The sequence below is a fragment of the Sorex araneus genome, chromosome 3 (genome assembly GCF_027595985.1).
Source record: "Sorex araneus isolate mSorAra2 chromosome 3, mSorAra2.pri, whole genome shotgun sequence".
NCBI classification, from domain to species: Eukaryota; Metazoa; Chordata; class Mammalia; order Eulipotyphla; family Soricidae; genus Sorex; species Sorex araneus.
The window spans coordinates 48,987,822-49,009,350 of NC_073304.1; the positions used below are offsets into that span (position 1 = coordinate 48,987,822).

Here is a 21,529-nt window from a genome sequence, read left to right on the forward strand (position 1 = left end):
AAGTGTTGCTTACAAAAATATTCAGATTTTGAAAAGTCATTGATATATATTGATATGTATCATTACTTCAATGAAAAATCAACTTTGGGGCCAGAAAAATAGTACAGGAAATAAAACATTTGCCTTGCAAGTGGCCAACCCCAGTTTAATCCCCAGCACCATATATGGTCTCACTAACACAGCCAGGGGTAAACCTTGAGCACTTCTGGCTGTTACCCTGTGGCCTCCACCCCCCGCCAATAATATCAAATATCAAATAAACTTAAAAAATGAACAAGAAAATTCAGCTTTAAGCATTTATAGGTATAAGAGTGACATTTAGAGCCCCTCCCCCAACCGGCTCTCATTTTGATTCTTTTTGAAGAGCATTGTGATATAAATTTCTTTATATTATAGACAGACATCAGTTTTTCCAATTGCTGATAAGATTCCCCGACCACTCATTTTCTCCATGAAAATTCGATTTCAAAGCTATTTAATAGGAAATATTCACTATTACATAACAAGGCAAATTATCTCTATTATGTAACACAGTGTTAGGTTTATCAAATTCAACACCTGAAAAGTTATAGCTGCAAGCTCTGGATTTCTTAGTAAGAAATCCCAGAAGTCCAGGAATTTCTAGAAAACATTTAAAACTTCTAGATTTAAGACTATGTATTTAAAGTTTGACATATTTGCTGTGCCTTGCTATTACTGATGTTGCTTGCAGAATGCTGTTTCTGGAATGCATCTCCTTGATAAAAAGGCAAATTATAGCTCTTAAAAAGAGCACCTAATTGAGGCTTTCTCTCTGCTGTAATTCAGAGAATTTAAATAGCACTGAAAAGAGGAGTACCTTGGAGGGACCATGGATGGTTTTCAAAACAACTGTTAAGAAGAATCTGGACTCACATTAGTGGAATTCTTAATGTGCTATAACAGAAAAAGGTCCAAAAGGAAGAGAAAACTAGTTCTGATTTTAATGTGCCAGGAATATAATCTGAGGCAAACATTATTCCCCAGTTTTGTTTTTACGTGGGTATCATTAGCCTAGATTCCAGTCTCAGAATTTTATTTCCTGTTTTGGAATCATACCCAGCTGTGCTTAGAGTTTATTCCTGGAGGCTCTGGAAGGCTTGCTCAGGGGACCTATGGGGTACTAGGGATAGAACCCAGGTCATCGGTGTGCAAGGCAAATGCCTCATCTGCTGTCCTATCTCTCCTGCCTCAAAGTCTCAAAATTTTTTCCTCCACAAAAAGTAAAAGGTGTTCTATCATGTATTTTCATTTCTGGGAAAACCCAGGAGCAAAGAGTTGGCTTTATTAACAAGACCCTGACATCCTTTTGTTCACCTTCTGGGTATACACTGAGCAGAAACTCTTCTTCAGAGTCCCCTTCCCTCTGTCCTCTCCTGCCTTCGCACCCTAACAAAACCTATCTAAGTTCTCTTCATTCTTCTCCATCCAACACTGGAGTTCTGTTCCTTAAGTCAGAATGGCAGGGAGGAGTGTATGGTTTTCCACTGCTTCTCTCAGCAGGCAAACTACTTTTCATGATTTTTGCCCCACTCTTTTCTGTTAAGACTTACATAGACACATATCTACATAAATCCATGAGAAACATCCTTGATTTCTTGCTTTCACATTCCATCTTCAAAATCTGTTGGGGCTGTAAGTATGCCTAAAATCTGCCCATTTCTTATCTCCACTGCTGTTATCCAATTTCAAACCAGCCATTGCTTCCTACCACTGTCCCTTCAGTCTAATCTCCACAGCTAAAGTTGATCCTATCAAAACATATCATCTTACTCCTCTGTTCAAAGTGAAATTCTTTACAATGACTTTCAAGGCCTTGGATTCCGCAGGGACCGTTATTCGCTCTGCACTCCATCCCCACCATTCCCCTCTGCTCCCGGTGCATGGACAATTTTTAATCTTTCCATCTGCCTAGAACTGGGATACTTGCTGGGTCTTCGCATTCATTGCCGTTTCTGCCTGGAAAACACTTCCTTTAGAGAGTTTCCCTGTCACTTTCCTCACTTCACTATTCACCCCCATTATCTCCTTACTAGCCTTTTCCTGTCCTGCTAATATGCTTTCGAAAACGCTCATGTTTTGTTTGCAGCACAGCAATTAAGACTAGGTGGCAGTTTTACTACTTTCCTCCTATATCCCCTCTTCGCTGTGAATACAGGGATTCTTGTGTACTTTATTACTGTTATCTCAAACATGAAAAACATACCTGTGGGCTGCTGTATGAATGAGAGATGAGTGCCCAGGCAGTGGGGCAGCAAGCATAAATGGACACTAGAGAAAGCTTTTTGTTCTAACAAAATGTGACTATCTTCTTAATCTTGTCCTTGCCTTGTTGGACAGTATTAACTGTTCCACATCTCTCCTTAGGTGCACTGACCTCAGGAAGAGGAGTCTCCAGGACCTAAGCCTTAATCTGGTCACTTCGAGATAGATCATCGCATCTTCCAAATGTTACTTTGTACAGTCGGCAACTCTGCTAACTTTGATAAAACGAGGTCTGACTTAGATGCAAAATTCCAAGTTTGTGGACCTTTAGTGCTCAAAATCTTCAGCATTCTAACTTCGCAACACTTAGTTCCAAGAGGAACTAGGTGGTCATTCAATATAAGGATGATGAACTAAGATGCCAACATCAAGTTTATTTCCGTTTTGCCATTTTCCTTCCTTTTATTATTTTTCTTCCTTCAGCAGGGAGGCGCACTCTGGGCATACAAGGGGGACGATGGATTTATATATCCAGTTCATAGTAGACGGATCCGTGGGGCCCAACAAAAAGAGCTATTTACAGTTTTTGCTCTCTCTCCGTATTCAGCGTGACTTGGAACCTCCAAGGCGCTGCCCCAGGAATAAATTCCGAGCGGGCTGTGCTCCCTGGAGGGCGAGGAGCCAAACAAGTAGAGTGTGGAGAGGGCGTCGGCGCGCCCTCAAGGTCCGGAGTGTGCGGGGTGTGTGTGTGTGTGTGTGTGTGTGTGTGTGTGTGTGTGTGTGTGTGTGTGTGTCTGTGTGTGTGTGTGTGTCTGTGTCTATGTGTGTGTGTGTCTGTGTCGCGCCCTCAAGGTCCGGAGTGTGTGTGTGTGTGTGTGTGTGTGAGTGTGTGTGTGTGTGTGTGTGTGTGGTGTATATGTGTGTGTGGTGGGGGGGCGGGTTGGAAATCTGCAGGATGAGTGGAAACCACAGAGAGAACGTGCCTCCCTCGCCCGGTCTGGCAAGCTTCAGTCCCTATCCCTCTCCAGACCATAGAGGCCGAGGCGTGAAGACTGAGGCGGCGCCCCCAGGCGGGGGGGGGGACACGGGAGGGGCCACCGGCCCGTTAGCTGCGCTCACCACGCCCGCGTCCAGCAGCGGCGCGAGCCGCGCCCAGGCGCTGGGGAGGGGAGAGCAGGGGGAGGGGCCGCGGCGCTCGCGTAGCGTCGAGTTTCCCAGAATTCCCAGCGGCCGCGGGGAAAGTTTACGGGACGTCGGCGGCGGCGGCGGCGGCGGCGGCGGTAGCGGTTACCAGGCGGCCGCCGCGGACCATGGCCCGGGCTCGACGTCCCTGGCCTCGCCTCACGGACTCCACGGGCCAGCCGACGGAGCGCGCGGACTTCCGGTCAGGCCGTGACATCCGAGTGAGCGGCGGCCGGCGCGCTTAGCGCCCCGAACATGCGGCAGTCCCTGCGGGCGACCCCGGGCTGCGGAGAGGCGGCGGCGGGGACGGCGGGCGCGGGGCGCGGAGCCCGAGGGAGGCTGCTGCGGCACGGCCAGGGCGGGCACGGCGGACCGGGCGCCCCAGGATGCTGTCCCGAAAGAAAACCAAAAACGAGGTGTCCAAGCCGGCCGAGGTGCAGGGCAAGTACGTGAAGAAGGAGACGTCGCCCCTGCTGCGGAGTGAGTGTCGCTGTCGGGAGGGGCGCGCCCGCACCTGGCCCGGGCGCCCGCCGGGCTTCCCCTCCGCCCCACCCCCCGCCCCCTCACCTCTGCGTCCCTGTGCTTACGGTTTAATGCCCCTCATCCCCCCCACCCCACCCCCTTTGAAAGCTGAGCAAGTCAGAAAACTTGGATGAAGACACATACACACACAGGCACACGCACACGCACACCCTTCCGCCCGGAACACCCCACCCCCACCCCCCCTCACCTTGAAAAATCGCCAGCTTCCCGGTTCCCTGCCGGCTGGGTGGTGTTTGATTACTGGAAGAGGTTCGAGGAAGCGCGGAGCCCGCCAGTTCCCCGCTGCCGCAGCTGCTGCTGGGCACAGGCGATCGGACCCGGACGCGGCCTTTTTTTGCGCGTTATATAGGTGCGTGGGGAAGGAGCCCGTGTAAGTTGGCACACCCGGCTGTCGCCCTCCGCTGCTGCACGTCGTTGCAGACGCCTTGGGTAGGATTTCTTCGCCCGGGCTGTCCGCACGCTTAGTGGAGCTTCAGATAACACCTTCCACTCCAGAGACGCCAGAGTCGCAAAACACTCAGCATACGGACCGCACCTTAGAGGAAATCATCAGTCGAAAGTTTTGTTTTGTTTTGTTTTGTTTTCAAAAACAACAACAACAACAACAACAAAAAACTTCAGCAGGTTGTCTCCCAGGCTCCACAGCCCCCACCCTTCCCGGCGCTTTGCTTCTCTTGGATTTTAAATGTTGGGCCTCGCGGTGGCCTCTCCAAAGTTTTGCTTGTCTCCAGAATGTTTGGGGCCAAGGTGCTCCTGTTTGGATATGCGTTACTGCACGTTGGGCCCTTTGTAGAAGTTTCTTTCATGGAAGCCGGTGGTAACCGTTTGAGTGAAGCATGACTTTATGTATCGTTTGAGAAAACCGTTCATAGAGGTTCCTAGTATTTGCTTAAGGTCATACAAGGAGCGGAGAGCATGTTTTCCCATTATAACCACAGTCATCCTCAAAGATTCATCATTATTTTGCAATGCATTATTTATTTATTTAATTTATTTATTTATTTGCTTTTTGGGTCACACCCGGTGGCGCACAGGGGTTACTCCTGGTTTTGCACTCAGGAATTACTCCTGGCCGTACTCAGGGGACCATATGGGATGCTGAGAATTGAAGCCCGGTTGGCCCCATGCAAGGCCACACGCAAGACAGTACAGACAGTACCCGCTGTACTGTCTATCGCTCCAGCCCCCTTGCAATGCATTTTTAAATAGAAGAATAAAATAGAACTATGGATACAGCAGGAACCTGAAACTTCTCAACCTTTTCTTTCTTTTGGGGGGGTTGTATGGAGGTGGAGCCGGGGAGGTTGGGGGGGGGTGCCCAGCAGGGCTTACTACTGGCTTTGTGCTCAGGGATCATTCCTGGCTGTGCTTTGGGCATCACATGCTTTGACTGGGATCAACCCTGGTTGTTCTAGTGCATGGCAAGTGCCATACCCACTGTACTATCTCTCTGGCCCTTTAAACACTTTATTTTCTTTTTTGTTTTGTTTTGGGACCACACCTGGCTGTCCCCTGGGATCACTTTGGACTGTTCTGAGGGGACCACATCCTGTGCCAAGATTAAATCCATGTCAGCTGTGTACTACCCACTGTCCTGTATCTCTCTGGCACCTACAACGTTTTTTTCAGAAAACACTTTTTCAGTTACTTATGTGCTTAGGCTTTTGGCAGAGTTTATTATAGTTCACAGCTGCAAATAATAAAACATTGAAAATCATAAAATATGTTTGCCACACCTCTAAGCAAATAACGTTTGATACAATGTTTTAGTTTCACCAAGTGTTAAGCCATGTTTATTCAAATGTTAATTTCTGTCACACTTCTGAAGCATAGTGTGCACTCAAATGTTAGTGAACTAATACAATCCCGGATCCAGTTTTCTAAATGTTTTGAAAATATTTTCTCTAACCAGTTATGTCTACATATTTCACATTTTTATTCTAAAAGACTATATTCCAAAAGCTATTGTACTATTATTATCCTCTGTCTTGGGTTATAATAGTGTTCAAAGGAGCCAAGTTTAGGTGTGGAGTTCCTAAAAGAATTCAGCGTTTATGTGTCCCATTGTAATGAGATGCTTTTATTCTTAAAATTTCCATAGTTACTAGCTTTTACCAGCTAGTATTACTAGCATACATTTTACTAGCATACAATTACTATACTAGCGCTATTAATTCCCAATGTAGGAAGTTGTTAATAAATTTTTTTCATATGGTGATTGAACCCACGGTCTCAAACATGAGAGACATGTGAGAGACATGTACTTATTGCTGTCCCACAATCCCGGCCCTTAAAATCCTTTTTTTGGGGGGTTGTGGCTCTGTGATAAAGCTCATGCAAGCATTCATGGGGTCCTGGGTTTGATCCCAGTATTTCAAAAATACATAAATATTTAAACATCATTGTTGCATGCTTAGGAGTAACATCATATTTATATTTTGAATTTTGTTTGTTCAAAAAGAAGGATTCTTGGCTATTTTGAATATGAAATCCACAAAGCAAAATAAGTTAAAAAAAAGTATTTAGTAACTGTTAGATTGTGTCCTATTTTTAAACATTTGTTCATGAGTATTTCATTACCGTGTATTTTACAGTTGCTTTAACTGACATGTCCCCATATGGTAGATCCAGTATACATTTGATTCTGACCAAGTTTTATATGAAATAGCACATTGCTGCCAATAAATTCCTTTGGGTGGGAAGATATTAATCAGTCTGCATTTTAAAAATACCCAAGTAACATCTTACACCAAAACTTTAGATTGTATTTTCTTTTTTTTTTTCTTTTTGGGTCACACCTGGCGATGCACAGGAGTTACTCTTGGCTCTACACTCAGGAATTACCCTTGGCAGTGCTCAGGGGACCATATGGGATGCTGGGATTCGAACCCGGTTTGGTCGAGTGCAAGGCAAACACCCTACCCGCTGTGCTATCGCTCCAGCCCCTAGATTGTATTTTCTTAAGTTCATTAAAATTTTGCCTTTTGGGGCTATAGAAGTAAATGAACTGGTTTTGAAAGTGTAATGATTATTCTGTTTTGTTTTAGATCTCATGCCTTCATTTATCCGGCATGGTCCAACAATTCCAAGACGGACTGATATCTGTCTTCTGGATTCAAGCCCTAATGCCTTTTCAACTTCTGGAGATGGAATAGTTTCAAGAAACCAGAGTTTCCTAAGAACTCCAGTTCAGAGGACACCTCATGAAATAATGAGAAGAGAAAGCAACAGATTGTCTGCACCTTCCTATCTTGCCCGGAGTCTGACAGATGTCCCGAGGGAATATGGCTCTTCTCAGTCATTTTTAACAGACGTTAATTTTGCAGTTGAAAATGGAGATTCTGGTTCCCGCTATTACTATTCAGATAGTTATTTTGATGGTCAGAGAAGACGCCCACTTGGAGATCATACACATGAAGACTATAGATATTATGAATACAGCCATGATCTCTTCCAAAGAATGCCACAGAATCAGGGGAGGCATGCCTCAGGTAACTTATAAATAGCACTTATAAATTAAAATTCACTTATATTTAGATTTATTAACAGTTTCCCCCCCCCCCCCCCCGGATTTTCTTGTGAAATTGGCAAATACTGATTCAGAAATACTGTTCCATTTTGTCAATCTTGCTAAACTGGCTTGCACGCAGTTATTTCTGTACTGAATAAAAAAATTCTTGGGTCTATAAAGCAGGTGTTAAGGCTATCCAGTTTTAACATTTGGACTTTGGAAACATATAATGGTTACAGTGAGACTTAATTCAAATTAAGATCTGATTGGAAAGGTTAGGGTTTCAGAGAAATTGAACTTAAACCTGGGAAAGAGAAGGTACAAAGCCTTGGACATTGTTACATTGTACTAGTTAGAACTGCATTGTCTGTCTTAATAGTGTCCTCTTAACAAAAGTGCTTTCATAGCTTGTATTTTCCTAGTTGGTCAAAAAAAAAAAAAACATTTGTGTATTGAACATTTCTTCTGTGTTGAACATTTCTTTTGGAATAGGCAAAAATACTAGTATAATTTAAAAGAATCTGCTTTCTTTATTTGCTGACTTTGGAATCCTTGTATAAGGAGAAGACAAGAAAAATGAATGTTCTAAATTATTTCTAAAGTACTGGATTACACTAGATAAATTGAACTTTCTTATTTTTCCCCCCAAGCAAAATTTAGGCTTGAAATTTTGGCAGGCTAAACAAAAAATACCTTTAGTTTTTAATACTCTGAACTTCAGAAACTTAAAAACAGTTTGGAGCATGGGCACATTGACTATAGAAAATTTTTTATTTAGCAGTAATCATTTATGTATCTGGCATTTTGTCCTTGACCTTCTTCATTGATAACCTCTGTTCTCTTATTTGTGGCTACAAAACTAATAAATACAAAGTAATCAGAAAAATTAGCTGTAATACTTTGTGGTATTGTCTGTCAGCGTAATGGGGTTGGAAGAGAGTGAGCAGTGTAGGTTGGAATACTTGAAAAGAATTGTGGAAGGTCTTGAACTGAACTTTGAACTTGGACCTTTGATTAAAAGCAGCAGAAAGGCAGATCAACCAGGGTGCAATCCCCAGCACCTCATTGGTCTCCTGAGACCCCCAGGAGTGATCATTAAGTGCTGAGGCAGGAGAAAGCTCTGAACACCACTAACTATGGGAGCCCCCCACCCCCAGCCAAACAAATAATGCTGTAATTAGAAACTTATTTCCAAAGAGTTCTCTGTTGGGCCAAAGTGCTATGGCTCTTACAAAGAACTCAATGCAAATATATCAGTTGACTATTATCTTTAAAAGTTGTGTTGATTAGTAATACACTTCATCTTTTTTTAAGACTAAGTAGTATTCCATTTTTGTATATGTACCATAGTTTCTTTATCCAGTCATCAGTGCTTGGGCCCTTGGGTTGTTTCCAGATTTTAACTGCTGTAAGTAGTGTTGCAATGAATATAGGAGTGCAGATGTGTTTTCTCTATTGTGCTTTTGGGCCCTTGGAGAATATTCCAAGGAGTGAAACGGCTCGGTTGTATGGAGGCTCAATTGCTAATTATTTTGAGGAATATCCATATTGTGGAAGTCTGTTCTAAGTACCTTCTTTACTCACACAATATGACTCCAGTGTTACTTGTTCTGTGCATGTTTTTAATGTTGATTTGTTTGTTTTTAAATATTTAAGTTGCTTGAACTGCATGTTAAATATTGTTACATTTTAACAGATGCCTGGGTAAGACTAACTTTGTTATATACTGCTCATCTGTTTTAGAAATATTTGCCTTTTTCCCTAAAAATACTGAATGAGGGGCCAGAGAGTTAGTACAGTAGTTGCCCTGCATATGAGAGACCCTGGTTCAAATCCCTGGTTCCACAGACAGTCCCCTGAGCATAGGTGGGTATGGCCCCAAGATAAAACAAACAAACTGAGTGAAAATTTAAAATCTGTGAAATTGTGCAGAACTAGAAGAAATTATAATTGCTCTTAACATCTGATAGAAGCTTTAGTGGGGAATGCGAACCATTTGTTCTTACATAGATTTTCTCCTTTATATAATACTTTTTAACAGTTTCATATTTCATGTTTTGTTTTAGTGACCCACTTGAATTAATTTTTGTCTATGATGCGAAGTTTAAATCAGGGTTTGTTTTGTTTTGCTTATTGGATGTCCATTTGCACTATCAGAATTTGTTGAAGACTTATTTTCTCCTTTGAATTTTTGGATTACTTTTGTATTGTTGTCTAAAACCATTTGGGCATATTTGAGAAAAGGTTTGGGGGAGGGGAGGGTGGAGCCAAGGAGCTATCTAAAGATAACTGAAGATATAAAGTGTAACCAATGTTTGCCATGCTGGAAAACATTTAAGTATAACTGGAACAGAGTGATCTCAAGAGATTAAAAAGAAGCAACATAGGTCAGAAAAGAAATGGAGGTCCAGGCTCTGCTCCTCCTATCACTTATCTTTTGATACAGCAACAAAGACAACTTCTTCTGAGCTCAATCTAACCTAAGTTAGAGACTTACAACCTAAATCTTTGTTCTAACCACTGAGTTCAGGGTTGAGTACTGCACAAGTGTCTCAGGTTCTTTTCCCTCCAAATAATAACAGTAAATTTAACATTTTAAATGTACATAGCCCTTAGTTCTAGTATGCAGTGCTGTATAATGCCAGTACAGTTTGCAATTCACTTCCATGACCTCCATCACTGTTACCAAATTGCAGTCAATCTCTTGCTGTCCCTTTGTTCCTGCCCCTTTGTTTTGCCTTTGGAATCATGCTATTAATAGCCACTTGAGACTGGCTCTTTTCTTAGAATAATACCTGAAAGAGTTGGCCATGTTAAGGATATGTTAGTTGGTGGTTGTTTTTTTTTGTTTGTTTTTTTTCCCTCTTCTGGAGTCGATTCCAGAGAACTCGATGGTGTTTATTGGTGCTTATTGCAGCTTACCTTTTCATTTGAAGGACATGGTATTTTTCTCCACGGGCAATTATACACAATATTAAAAATCCTTTCATAAGTTTATTTTTGGAAGATCAGTTTTCACACTCTAGGTTAAAGTCTTTGGAACAGAAATTCTGTGTATATGAAAAGCTTACGTTTGACTTTGAAGGTACTATCAACCTATTTTTCCATACTATCATTTTGCATCCCTACTAGCAATGTCTAGAGCACAAACATAGCAAGTAATTAATTAATTTTATCTAATAACTTTCTTGAGATATTTGCTTAAAAGATTAAGTAAATTTTACCTATAATTTTCTATTATAAAGTCCTTTTAAATAATCAGCTGGCTACAAATATTGGAACTAAAAATTTACTACTGGTTTAAAAATATTTGATTTTCATAAAATTATAATTTACTTATAATATTTTCCTGTGCTTCGGAAAATAAGTACTAAAATTCAATCTTTAATATGTATGTCCACTTTGATTTTTTTTAAACAACAAATAATTTTATGGAAGTATGATGGTATGGTCTGAACAAAACCAAAATTGGGAGAGTATTAAAGATTATGAAATGTTATCTATTAGAACTTATGATGCAGACCTTTAAAAGAAATTCAGTGAAACTAATTTGTAGCTTTGACTTTTAAGGCTAGAATTAATAATCATTTCACACCTAGCTGTTGTATTCTGGCTTCTGTTTTATATCACTTGTACGGCTGGAGACATAGCACAGTGGGTTGGGCGTTTGCCTTGCACGCAGCCGACCTGGGTTCGATTCCTCCATCTCTCTTGGAGAGCCAGGCAAGCGACCGCCCACATGGCAGAGCCTGGCAAGCTGGCCGTGGTGTATTTGATATGCCCAAAACAGTAACAACAAGTCTGACAATGGAGAAGTTATTGGTGCCCACTTGAGCAAATCGATGAACAACAGGCACTACAGTGCTACAGTACTAGCAATGTATGTGGAATTTCAGTTGTTCCACATCCTTGTCAAAATTTAATCAGACTTTCTTTCTTTGAGTGGCCTCAGTCTCATAGGTGTGGTTTTAATTAGTATTTCCAGATGACTATAATATTGAGCATTTTTGTTTGTTTTTGTTTGGGGACCACACCTAGTGGTACTCGGGCTATTTCTGGTTCTGTGCTGAGAGGTTCTGTTGGTAGTCAAGGGACCATGCAGTGCTGGAGATGGAACCAGGGTTGTCTTCTGCATGCAAAGCACACATTCCAGCCCTTTGAGCTCTCTCTCTCCAGCCCTGTAAGTTCTTCATTTTCACTGTTTCAGATGAGCTGTCAAATCTTACATCTTGAATGAGGTAAAATTTTCTTTTCCTCAGCTTTTCTCCAGTAGTATTTTTACTTAAGTGTCTTTGCTAATTGTTACTGTATGATCAAACCTTAACTAAAAACCTAGCTTCTAAGAAGGGAACTAGTACTCCCCTTATTGTAATTGATAATAATGTAATTTTTACTTTTAAAACTAGTTTGTCATATAAATTTTTATAGGATTTTCATAAGCATAGTTAATTTTATAACTTTCTCAGATGCCATATTTTTTGTCTTTGAATAATTGTGTTTTTTTTCACTCTTCCTTTTTGTCCTCAGGTATTGGGAGAATTGCTGCTACATCTTTAGGAAATTTAACTAACCATGGTTCTGAAGATTTACCCCTGCCTCCTGGTTGGTCTGTGGACTGGACAATGAGAGGGAGAAAATACTATATAGATCATAATACAAATACAACTCATTGGAGTCATCCTCTTGAACGAGAAGGACTTCCTCCAGGATGGGAACGAGTTGAATCATCAGAATTTGGAACCTATTATGTAGATCACACAAATAAAAAGGCTCAGTATAGGCATCCCTGTGCTCCCAGGTAGAGTATTGCCTTTATTTTCAGCTTTTTGTTTTGAGATTGCCAAATGTTGAGGTTTTTTGTTTTTGGTTTTTTTTTTTTTTTGCTTTTTGGGTCACACCCGGCGATGCACAGGGGTTACTCCTGGCTCTGCACTCAGGAATTACCCCTGGCGGTGCTCAGGGGACCATATGGGATGCTGGGACACGAACCTGGGTTGGCCTTGTGCAAGGCAAACAACGCCCTATCCGCTGTGCTATTACTCCAGTCCCCAAATGTTGAGATTTTAAACTTAACATTTTATCAAAGAAAAAGGCATCTTGAAGTTTAATATTTTTTAAAGTTTATGATTTTTCTATGTACTTAATGAATGACTTCTAGGATTAAAAACAAAGTTTTCCCTTTAAATAACCTCAAAAACAAGGGTCAGTATTCATTTGACCATACTGTTTTAATATTCCATGATAATTTTGTTGTAGATGCCTAAAAATGAAAATAAGTAAATATTCCTTTCTTTCTGCAGCACCCAGGGCAGAGACATCATACAGTGAAAGGCAGCAGGTGTTTGCTGAACAAATAAAAAAATGGAAAATGCAAACACAGCCCCCAGAACCTCCAAATTTATGATTATAGTTTTTTCTTTACTTGGTGGCAGAAAATTTTATCGTTTAGGCAGTCACATCTAAAGAATATATTCTTTTTATTTTCTGTTCATCATTGGCCTTATGGTAGAATTTTTATAGTTTGCAAAAGCATTTTGCAATATGCTTCTCTCAGAAATTGTCAAACAGTATCTTCCCAAAGCTTACATAGGTAATACTAATAACTGTTTGAGTGTCTTGTTAAGCCAATCTTAAAGCCTTGACTTGCATTAGCTTATCTTTTTGATCGTGGCAGGGAGGTTGAGACCACACCTGGTGGTGCTTAAGGCTTTACTCCTACCTCTGTACTTGGGCATCTCTCCTGGTAGGCTCAGGGACCATATGGAGTGCTGGGGATCAAACCCAGGTCTGCTGTATGCAAGGCAAGCACTCCGCCTGTTGTACTCTCTCTCCAGCCCTGTAATCCTATGAGCTACCAGCTTTGTTATGAATTTATTTCAGTTTTATAAACAGAAGAGACAGACTTATGGAAGTGAATCAGTTTTTCCTGAGAACATCTAAGGATTCAGAAATACCAAATGGAGCCTAAAACCCCTAAGTATATCTAAGTCTCAAATCTTCCCCATCTGATAGTTGTGCTACTAACATTTCACTTTGTTTTTATGAAAGAAGAGCTGAAGATAAAATTTTGTATCATTTGGGCATTAATCTTTAAATTTTTCAATCACAGTCTAACATGTTACAGACACATGTAATCTTCATGACAGTGCAGATTCTTCCAGTTTGTCTTCAAGTGTGGGATGAATTATTTTTGTCTCAAGAATTTAACCTTTATGGGGCTGGAGAGATAGCACAGCGGGTAGGGCGTTTGCCTTGCACGCGGCCGACCCGGGTTCAAATCCCAGCATCCCATATGGTCCCCTGAGCACGGCCAGGGGTAATTTCTGAGTGCAGAGCCAGGAGTAACCCCTGTGCATCGCCAGGTGTGACCCAAAAAGCAAAAAAAAAAAAAAAGAATTTTACCTTTAACCTTCAAGTGGTTTAATGTACCCCTCTTAGTAAAAACATTTTCCTATATAACTGTTTCCTTTACCACCTTGTTACTCTTACTCCTCCTAACATAAATAGGTCATTAAAACTAATTTAAAGCATATCTTTATTTTTCATTGAATCTCTAAGCTTTTTTTTTTTTTTTTTTTTTGCTTTTTGGGTCACACCCAGCGATGCTCAGGGGTTACTCCTGGCTCTGCACTCAGGAATTACTCCTGGCGGTGCTTGGGGGACCATATGGGATGCCGGGGATCAAACCCAGGTCGGCCGCTTGCAAGGCAAACGCCCTACCCGCTGTGCTATAGCTCCGGCCCCGAATCTCTAAGCTTTTTAATATATTCCATCAACTCTAATTTCTTTTGCTCTCTAAAGGTGGTAAAGTAGAAAGGAAATGAGTTAGTGTGGCAATTTTAAGTATAGTATTCACTTCTAATGTGCAACCTGTACCAAAATTTCCCTTTCTGCCAATAAAATTCCCTTGAAATTATATATAGAGTTAGCCCAGGTTTAGATATTACTAGTTCATAAGCATAAATAAGTTTACCCTATCTTTTTATTTATTTATTTATTTTAAGTTTACCTTATCTTTAAATTAAAAAGAAAAGTCATGTGTTTTTAAATGGTAGGAGGAAGTTAGTGGGCAGGGGAGACATTTGAAAAATGCTTTAATACTTTTTATAATTTCTTGCTGAAATTTAAGGGCCTTCATTCTTATGAATGTTTGTTCTTCTCAGTGTTCCTCGATATGATCAACCTCCTCCTGTCACATACCAACCACAGCAAACTGAAAGAAATCAGTCTCTTCTGGTACCTGCAAATCCATATCATACTGCAGAAATACCTGACTGGCTTCAGGTTTACGCTCGGGCCCCAGTAAAGTAAGTGAATTTAAAGCATACATTTTTTATGAGGGATGAACGGAGGATAGAATTGAATCTTGGAACTCCCTAACCCATACAACACTCAACTTTCCTTCCAACAATACTTTCTAATAATAGTAATTTCCTCTAATAATACATCTAAGTAATATTTGAAGAAAGAGTAACATGGCTTACAAAGTCTGAAGGTCATTAATTAGAAATAAAAGCTCTGCAAACATTGAATTTTTATTTTTTGTATAGAACCGTGCTCTGTTAGGAATACATTCAGAATTTCGCATTCTCACAGAAGGAGATTAACTTGTAAATTAACAGAATAGCTGTGTTAAGAGGACCCAGGTAAGTCTTAGATAGTCTTAGATTTAAGTTAGATTCCTGGAGTGTTTACTGTGTATATTCTGAATATTTTGCTTGTATTTATAAAGGGCTGAGGTTAAATTTGTCTAGCTCAGATAAAAAGAATGAAATTTGAATATTTTTCAAGAAAGTAAAAGCTACCAAGATTAATATGTATTGTAATCACTTAATTATATTAATGCATATTAATAGGCAGAAGGGAAGTAAGAGTAGAAGCTGCAGGGATGGAGAAATGGCAGAATAGTGTATCAAGCAGTCTCGCCTGAAACTCAACCACAAATCACTGAAAACCTTACCAGCTCACAAGTTAGTTTTCCTGAGAGATAGATGCATCTTTATTTCTGCAGGTTGGTGATTACAGTTCATGGAACTGCAGGAGGGAGGAGTGATTGGGGAAAATATTTGTGCCAGCCACTGTTCCTGTAGGCAGGCCGAATCCTGCTGTAAGAGCAGAGTCTGGACATCGTAACTCTTAACATTAGTGGACATCTGGAGGGGGTAAAAGACCGTACTGTGGGCAGTAACTGAGCTTAGTCCTAAACTTTTAGACTAAGGGAAAACTATGATTTCCCATAGTTCTGATATGGTCCAGATGTTAATTTTCTAATTAACTCAAAATTTTAGTACTTCATAGGTGTCAGCAATGGCTAGAGGAGCTCCTGCCCTAAAACTCCCTCACACTAATAATACTGTGATCCATTGCTGTTTGTAAGTGTATGGTCTAACGTATGATTTGTGTTCCTGACAACATTGGATGAATTTAGTAAAAACTTAGAATATATTCTTCTGAAATTATAGAACTATAGTGGTTTGAAATCTGTGTTCATGTTCTTGTGTTGATATTAGAATAACAAACTTAAGAAGAAAAGATAGTTGGAAATTTTGAAATTTTATTTATTTATATTTGATTTTTTTTTTGGCGGGGAGGGGTCACACCTGGCGATACACAGGGGTTACTCCTGGCTCTGTACTCAGAAATTACTCCTGGTGGTGCTCGGGACCATATGGGGATGCTGGAAATCGAACCCGGGTTGGCCTCATGAAAGGCAAACGCCCTACTCGCTGTGCTATCATTCCAGTCCTGAAATTTCAAAATTTTAAAGTAAAATGAATAGCGATTTTTTTCCTCTAAAAATAATGTATTTAAGTAGCAGTTATTTATCTTAGCATTTTAAATAGAGCTTATGGTTTATAAATTATAACAGTATCTATAAAAGTAGACCATTTTGTTGTTTTAAATATACATGGATGTTGTGAACAGATATGTGATTGTTTTTTAAAACAGATACGACCATATTCTGAAATGGGAACTCTTCCAACTGGCTGACCTGGATACGTACCAGGGAATGCTCAAGTTGCTTTTCATGAAAGAACTGGAACAGATTGTTAAAATGTATGAAGCCTACAGACAGGCTCTCCTCACAGAATTGGAAAATCGAAAGCAGAGACAGCAGTGGTATGCCCAGCAACATGGCAAGAATTTTTAAGATACTGTTTTAAAATTCAAGTTTTATAAGGGCTTTACTGTTTTTAGATAAAATACTGCAAACAAATACATTGGTTAATAAAGGCAGCTTACTTTTTTGGAATTGTAAAATTCTCCTTATATTTTATTGTTAAAAATATTTTTAACTGAGCAAATATGAGTTTATCATTCTACGAGCCAACATGACAAACACTTCCAGATACTGTAAATGGTTTTGACTAATCTGGATGGGGTAAAATGGAGAAAGAAATGACATTTTAACAAGATTGTAAGTAGGAAGTGATCATTATAAACTCTCAAAATAGTCCTTCCTTTCTTTATCAATCATAGAGGGCGGGGGATGTGGCTTAGTGGTGGACTATATACATCAAATGTATGCGACCCTGGATTTGACTCCAGCACTATTCCCCCTCAAAAAAGGATAGTTAAAAAAGTTGCTGGGTTGGACTGATAGTACAATAATAGATAGGGTGCTTGCCTTGCATGCAGCCGACCCAGGTCCAATCTCCATCATCCCATATGGTCCCCCAAGAACCCCCAGGAGTGATTCCTGAGTGCAGAGCTAGGAATAACCACTGAGGATCGATGGGTGTGGCCCCAGTCACACACACACACACACACACACACACACACACACACACACACACACACACACACACACACACAAAATAGTTGCTGCTTTAGTGTGAAATATTGTTTGGAATCAGAAGGTTTAAGTATTGTCATTGTGTAGTTTAAAACAAAATGTCAAAGTATTTTTTGTATGAAAAAGGGGACAGCCCTGTGATCCTTTTTTAGTATTTAGTTTAGGTTTAGGCCTAAATTTAGTTCAGCACTCAAAATTGCTAAAATCACTTCCTCACTTTTATCCAGGGTTCTTGCAGCATTTCAGTGGTATTGCCTTGATGAGACAGTAGACGGTTTCCAAAAGCTTCACATGCTGCCAGTCAGAGACTTTTGAATTGCCAAAATTGACAATCAGGGATTCATTATGAAACTTAATTATTAAGTGATTTTACATATTATCTTTTCTCTTCAAAGTTTGTCACAGAACTTTAAAACCCAGCATTTTCCATCCAGAATTTTTCCTTTTGGTTTAATAGTTAATGTATTGTTCATAATTAGTGCAGCATTTTTGATAGACAACTTTATGGTATTTTTAGCTTACAAATCCTTATAATTCTGTGAATTTAAATATTTGTTGAAGTAGCTCTATAGTTAATTGTAATTGGTTAGTTGTGTTGTAAATATGTAAGTATATTTAGCTGAGGTAATCTTTCAAAATACAAGCACTCCCAGATAGGTATCAGTGAATTTTGAATTATTGATAAAATGTTGAAAATGTTGAATGTTTGATTTTATATAACAAGCTTATTAAAATATATTTTTGTGGAAACCGTGTTTGTTTGATCAGTGTTTATAGATAGTGCTATTAATATATATTTTTTCCATTCAGAGGAAGTCCCTAGGCAAAGGACTAAATATAGTGAAAGGGAAATAAATGCAATTTTATCAGTGAGAAACATGTTTTGCAATACATAAGAAAAAGTTTTCTAAGATGTAGGGTTTTATATCTTATGAACTCTGACACATTCTTCTATCTTCTTATTTCTTGTTATTCCTTTGTTACCACTTAGGAAAGTTAGAAGTTAGACCTCCCAAATAGGAAGTGTTAACTTTTTAAATACCATGCTTTTTTTCCCCTCTTAAAAGATCTGCCCAGTGAAACTCCATTAGTGATTTTAGTGTACAAATAAGTAGGATTGGCGTGTTTTAGAGAACTAGAGGGGCCAGAGGTAGTATAGGAGTTACGGTACTTGCCTTGCATGCAGGAGACCAGGGCTCAGTTCCTCTCACCACATATAATTCCCTAAGCACCACCTGGAATGCTCCCTGAGCACTGCCAGTGGGTGTGACCCAACCTAACTCCAAACCCCTTTTTCCCCAGAAAAAAAGAACTAGAAAATACCTAAGGGTATTAGGGTTTTTCTTTAAGTAGGAATCTAAGTTTGTAATAGTGTCAACATTAAAGAAAATGTATTTTGAATTAAAAAGACACATCCTTCTTGGTACCTTTAAAAAAAAGGCACCTTATAAAAGGAAAAAAAGATACATATTATATAAAAACACACCTTTCTCATTCTATATAAAAGTCTCCCAAACATTTCCAAATTCATTAGCATTTGTTTTTAATCATAGGAACAAGAGTAAATTTTAATAGTTCACATGTTAAAAGAATAAACCTATGAATACATTTCTTTGTGTACCAAATGAAAAAAATATACAATGCAATGAAACACAGATACATATACAAAGTGATTTTTGTGCATTTTTTTATCAAGAGGTCTATATTCTATATAGTTATAATATAAAAAGCAATATATAGTTTTTGATAAAGCAACTAAAAAACTCATGTATTTAAAGTTAACTAAGAACTGATATATGAAAAATGACTAAGAATCAAGCTTTTTGAGTTCTGATGCTATGCTTTTAACAAATGGGAATGTAAAATAATTTTAAAATACTATAGAAATTAAATGAGCATACCCAAATGTGGAGTAGTATCACTACATGGTTTAATTATAACCCAGTAGTAGAATTTAGTAAATTTCAAGCATAACACGTTATAGTATTATAAATAGACAAATATTTTAAATTATAACAGCAGTTTAAAGACAAAACCAGGAAATTACATGTTAAGAAAATGATATAACCATGCATATATACATCTGTTTATTAAACACTGAAGTAAAAGAACCATTTTGCAGTTTTCAGAGGTGCCTGTATTACTGTTTTGATGGAAGAAGCACTTTGAATGTTTACATGGAGACATAAATGGAATATTTAATTGACAATTGATCATGCACCCGTATTTTAAAATTCAGGTTAAATTTTCTTCTTTTCTGATTGCTCAGCAGTTTCTGACTTTGGTGCAGGAAAAGCTTGATGATAAAGATGTCTGTGGGTTGCTGCTGCACTGTAAAGTTTGTATAAAGCCTAGAAATATAAGAATTAAGATTATAAAACCTTTTATTAAATATATAAACTCTTATTTTTAGAGTCACTAGTTTCAAGCACTATAAAATTTAGCATCTTAAAATTTAGAAACAATATGATTAATATGCTAACTCCAAAGTTTTTTTTTTAAGTGTCCAATGTATGTAGATTGCTTCTTTCGTCGATTGATCTTCATGGAAAATCTTTTTACTGTCAGACTGCATTTCCCTTATGTTACATACCTCATCGAGCAGAGCCTCCTGTTTTGTAGGAGAGGTGGATTGAAAACACTCAACTTCCACTATAATAGCTAAATCACTTGCTACCAAGGGTTAGGTTACCTTATAGGTTTTCCAAAATCGGACCACTTTCATTCCTCCATTATTTTCTGATATGGTCATACTGGTAAGCATGTATGTTGCTTTTCCTGCTGCCATACTGGTATCTCTTATTTAAACCTGCCCACTATTCTTTTTCCACTTTTATTTTATAGCTTACAAAGCCTTATTCAGAAATAGAAAGCCTTCATTAAAACTTCCTCTCTGGGGGGCTGGAGTGATAGCATAGCGGGTAGGGCGTTTGCCTTGCACGCGGCCGACCCAGGTTCAAATCCCAGCATCCCATATGGTCCCCTGAGCACCGCCAGGAGTAATTCCTGAGTGCAGAGCCAGGAGTAACCCCTGTGCATCGCCAGGTGTGACCCAAAAACCAAAAATAAATAAATAAATAAATAAAACTTCCTCTCTGACTGTTGCTTGACAGAACTTAAAACAGGTATTTTTATACATTGCTTTCTAAGTATTTATAATTTATAATGACCCAATTTATTTTTGATGATTTTGGAGTTTGTAAAAAGGGAATTAAAAAATACATATTGTGATTTCATTTCGGGATCACATCCAGCTGTGCTCGGGGCTTACTCCTGCCACTGCACTCAGGGATCATTCCTGGTCAAGCTGGGAGACCATATGTGGTGCTGGAATCGAAGTCAGGTCTGGCCTATGCAAGGCAAGCGCCCTACCTGCTGTATTTCTGGCCCAAACTGAATTTATTTTTCAAAAGTTAATATTTTTAAAAGCTGTTTACAGCTTCATTTCCTCTTTAGTAGTAGTTGATCACCAGAAAATTTCATTTTTTTAATTTTCATTTTGTTTACTAGCATGAAATTGTCTTTTGTAATCTTCTGTCCATTTCTTTTGATTTTAAGTTTGAATTACTGGTACAATATTCAGTTTCACGAATACACATTAGTACAAAATTTTATTTTCCTACTTTGTTATGTTCTGATTTTAACACATTGAATTACTTCCTTCTCTTTTAAAAGATTAGACTGTAGCTCTGTTAAAAATGTTATTCAATAATGTTTTCTTAAGATCCATAAATACTTGCTTCACTGTGCAGCAAAGCAAAATGCAACAATATTAAAGCATAATTATTTAATATTTTTTTTCCCAGAACAATAGTGCAGCAGGTAAGGTGTTTGCCTTGAGTAATGCAGGGAGTGATCCCTGAGTAAGCCCTGAGTCCCACCAGATAGAAACCCTTCCCCAAAATAAAACAAAACAACAGAAGAAGAATTAAAAAAAAAATTTTGACACACTCATGAAAGAAACATATTCATGGTAATCCTTATGTTTTGTATGATTGAAATCATGCATCAGTTCTGGAACACATTAATTTTTTTTCTGCTTTTTGGGGTCACACCCAGCGATGATCAGGGGTTACTCCTGGCTCTGCACTCAAGAATTACTCCTGGCAGTGCTCGGGGGACCATATGGGATGTTGGGATTTGAACTCGGGTCAGCCGCGTTCAAGGCAAACGCCCTACCTGCTGTGCTATCACTCCAGCCCCCACATTAAATATTTTTAAGCCATCACTACATAGTTTTAAACACTGTAAAATTTCACAAAACTGCCAGAAAA

General features: G+C 39.2%; 2 protein-coding genes across 4 annotated transcripts in view; one reads left to right on the top strand and one right to left on the bottom strand.

Annotated features, from left to right (window-relative positions):
- The first annotated feature begins 3,431 nt into the window (after positions 1-3,431).
- On the top strand, positions 3,432-18,648 carry SAV1 (salvador family WW domain containing protein 1). The gene is made up of 5 exons (XM_055132912.1): positions 3,432-3,885; positions 6,996-7,439; positions 11,987-12,257; positions 14,623-14,766; positions 16,409-18,648. Exons 1-5 carry the CDS (start codon positions 3,792-3,794, stop codon positions 16,608-16,610), a joined length of 1,155 nt encoding a protein of 384 aa, XP_054988887.1. The 5' UTR covers positions 3,432-3,791; the 3' UTR covers positions 16,611-18,648.
- A 133-nt stretch (positions 18,649-18,781) lies between these two features.
- ATL1 (atlastin GTPase 1) overlaps positions 18,782-21,529 on the bottom strand; it is an 88,089-nt gene continuing 85,341 nt past the window's right edge. For all 3 annotated transcript variants that reach the window (XM_055132910.1, XM_055132911.1, XM_004601724.3), the window contains one exon: positions 18,782-19,606. In XM_055132910.1, coding sequence (XP_054988885.1) covers positions 19,496-19,606 — 111 coding nt within the window. In that variant the 3' untranslated portion in view covers positions 18,782-19,495. The remainder of the gene's footprint in view (positions 19,607-21,529) is intronic.

Coding starts and splice junctions, on each gene's coding strand:
- SAV1 (XM_055132912.1), top strand. CDS start 3,792: ATGCTGTCCCGAAAGAAAACCAAAAACGAGGTGTCCAAGCCGGCCGAG. Junction 3,886..6,995: donor GACGTCGCCCCTGCTGCGGA/GTGAGTGTCGCT, acceptor GTTTTGTTTTAG/ATCTCATGCCTTCATTTATC. Junction 14,767..16,408: donor TACGCTCGGGCCCCAGTAAA/GTAAGTGAATTT, acceptor TTTTTAAAACAG/ATACGACCATATTCTGAAAT.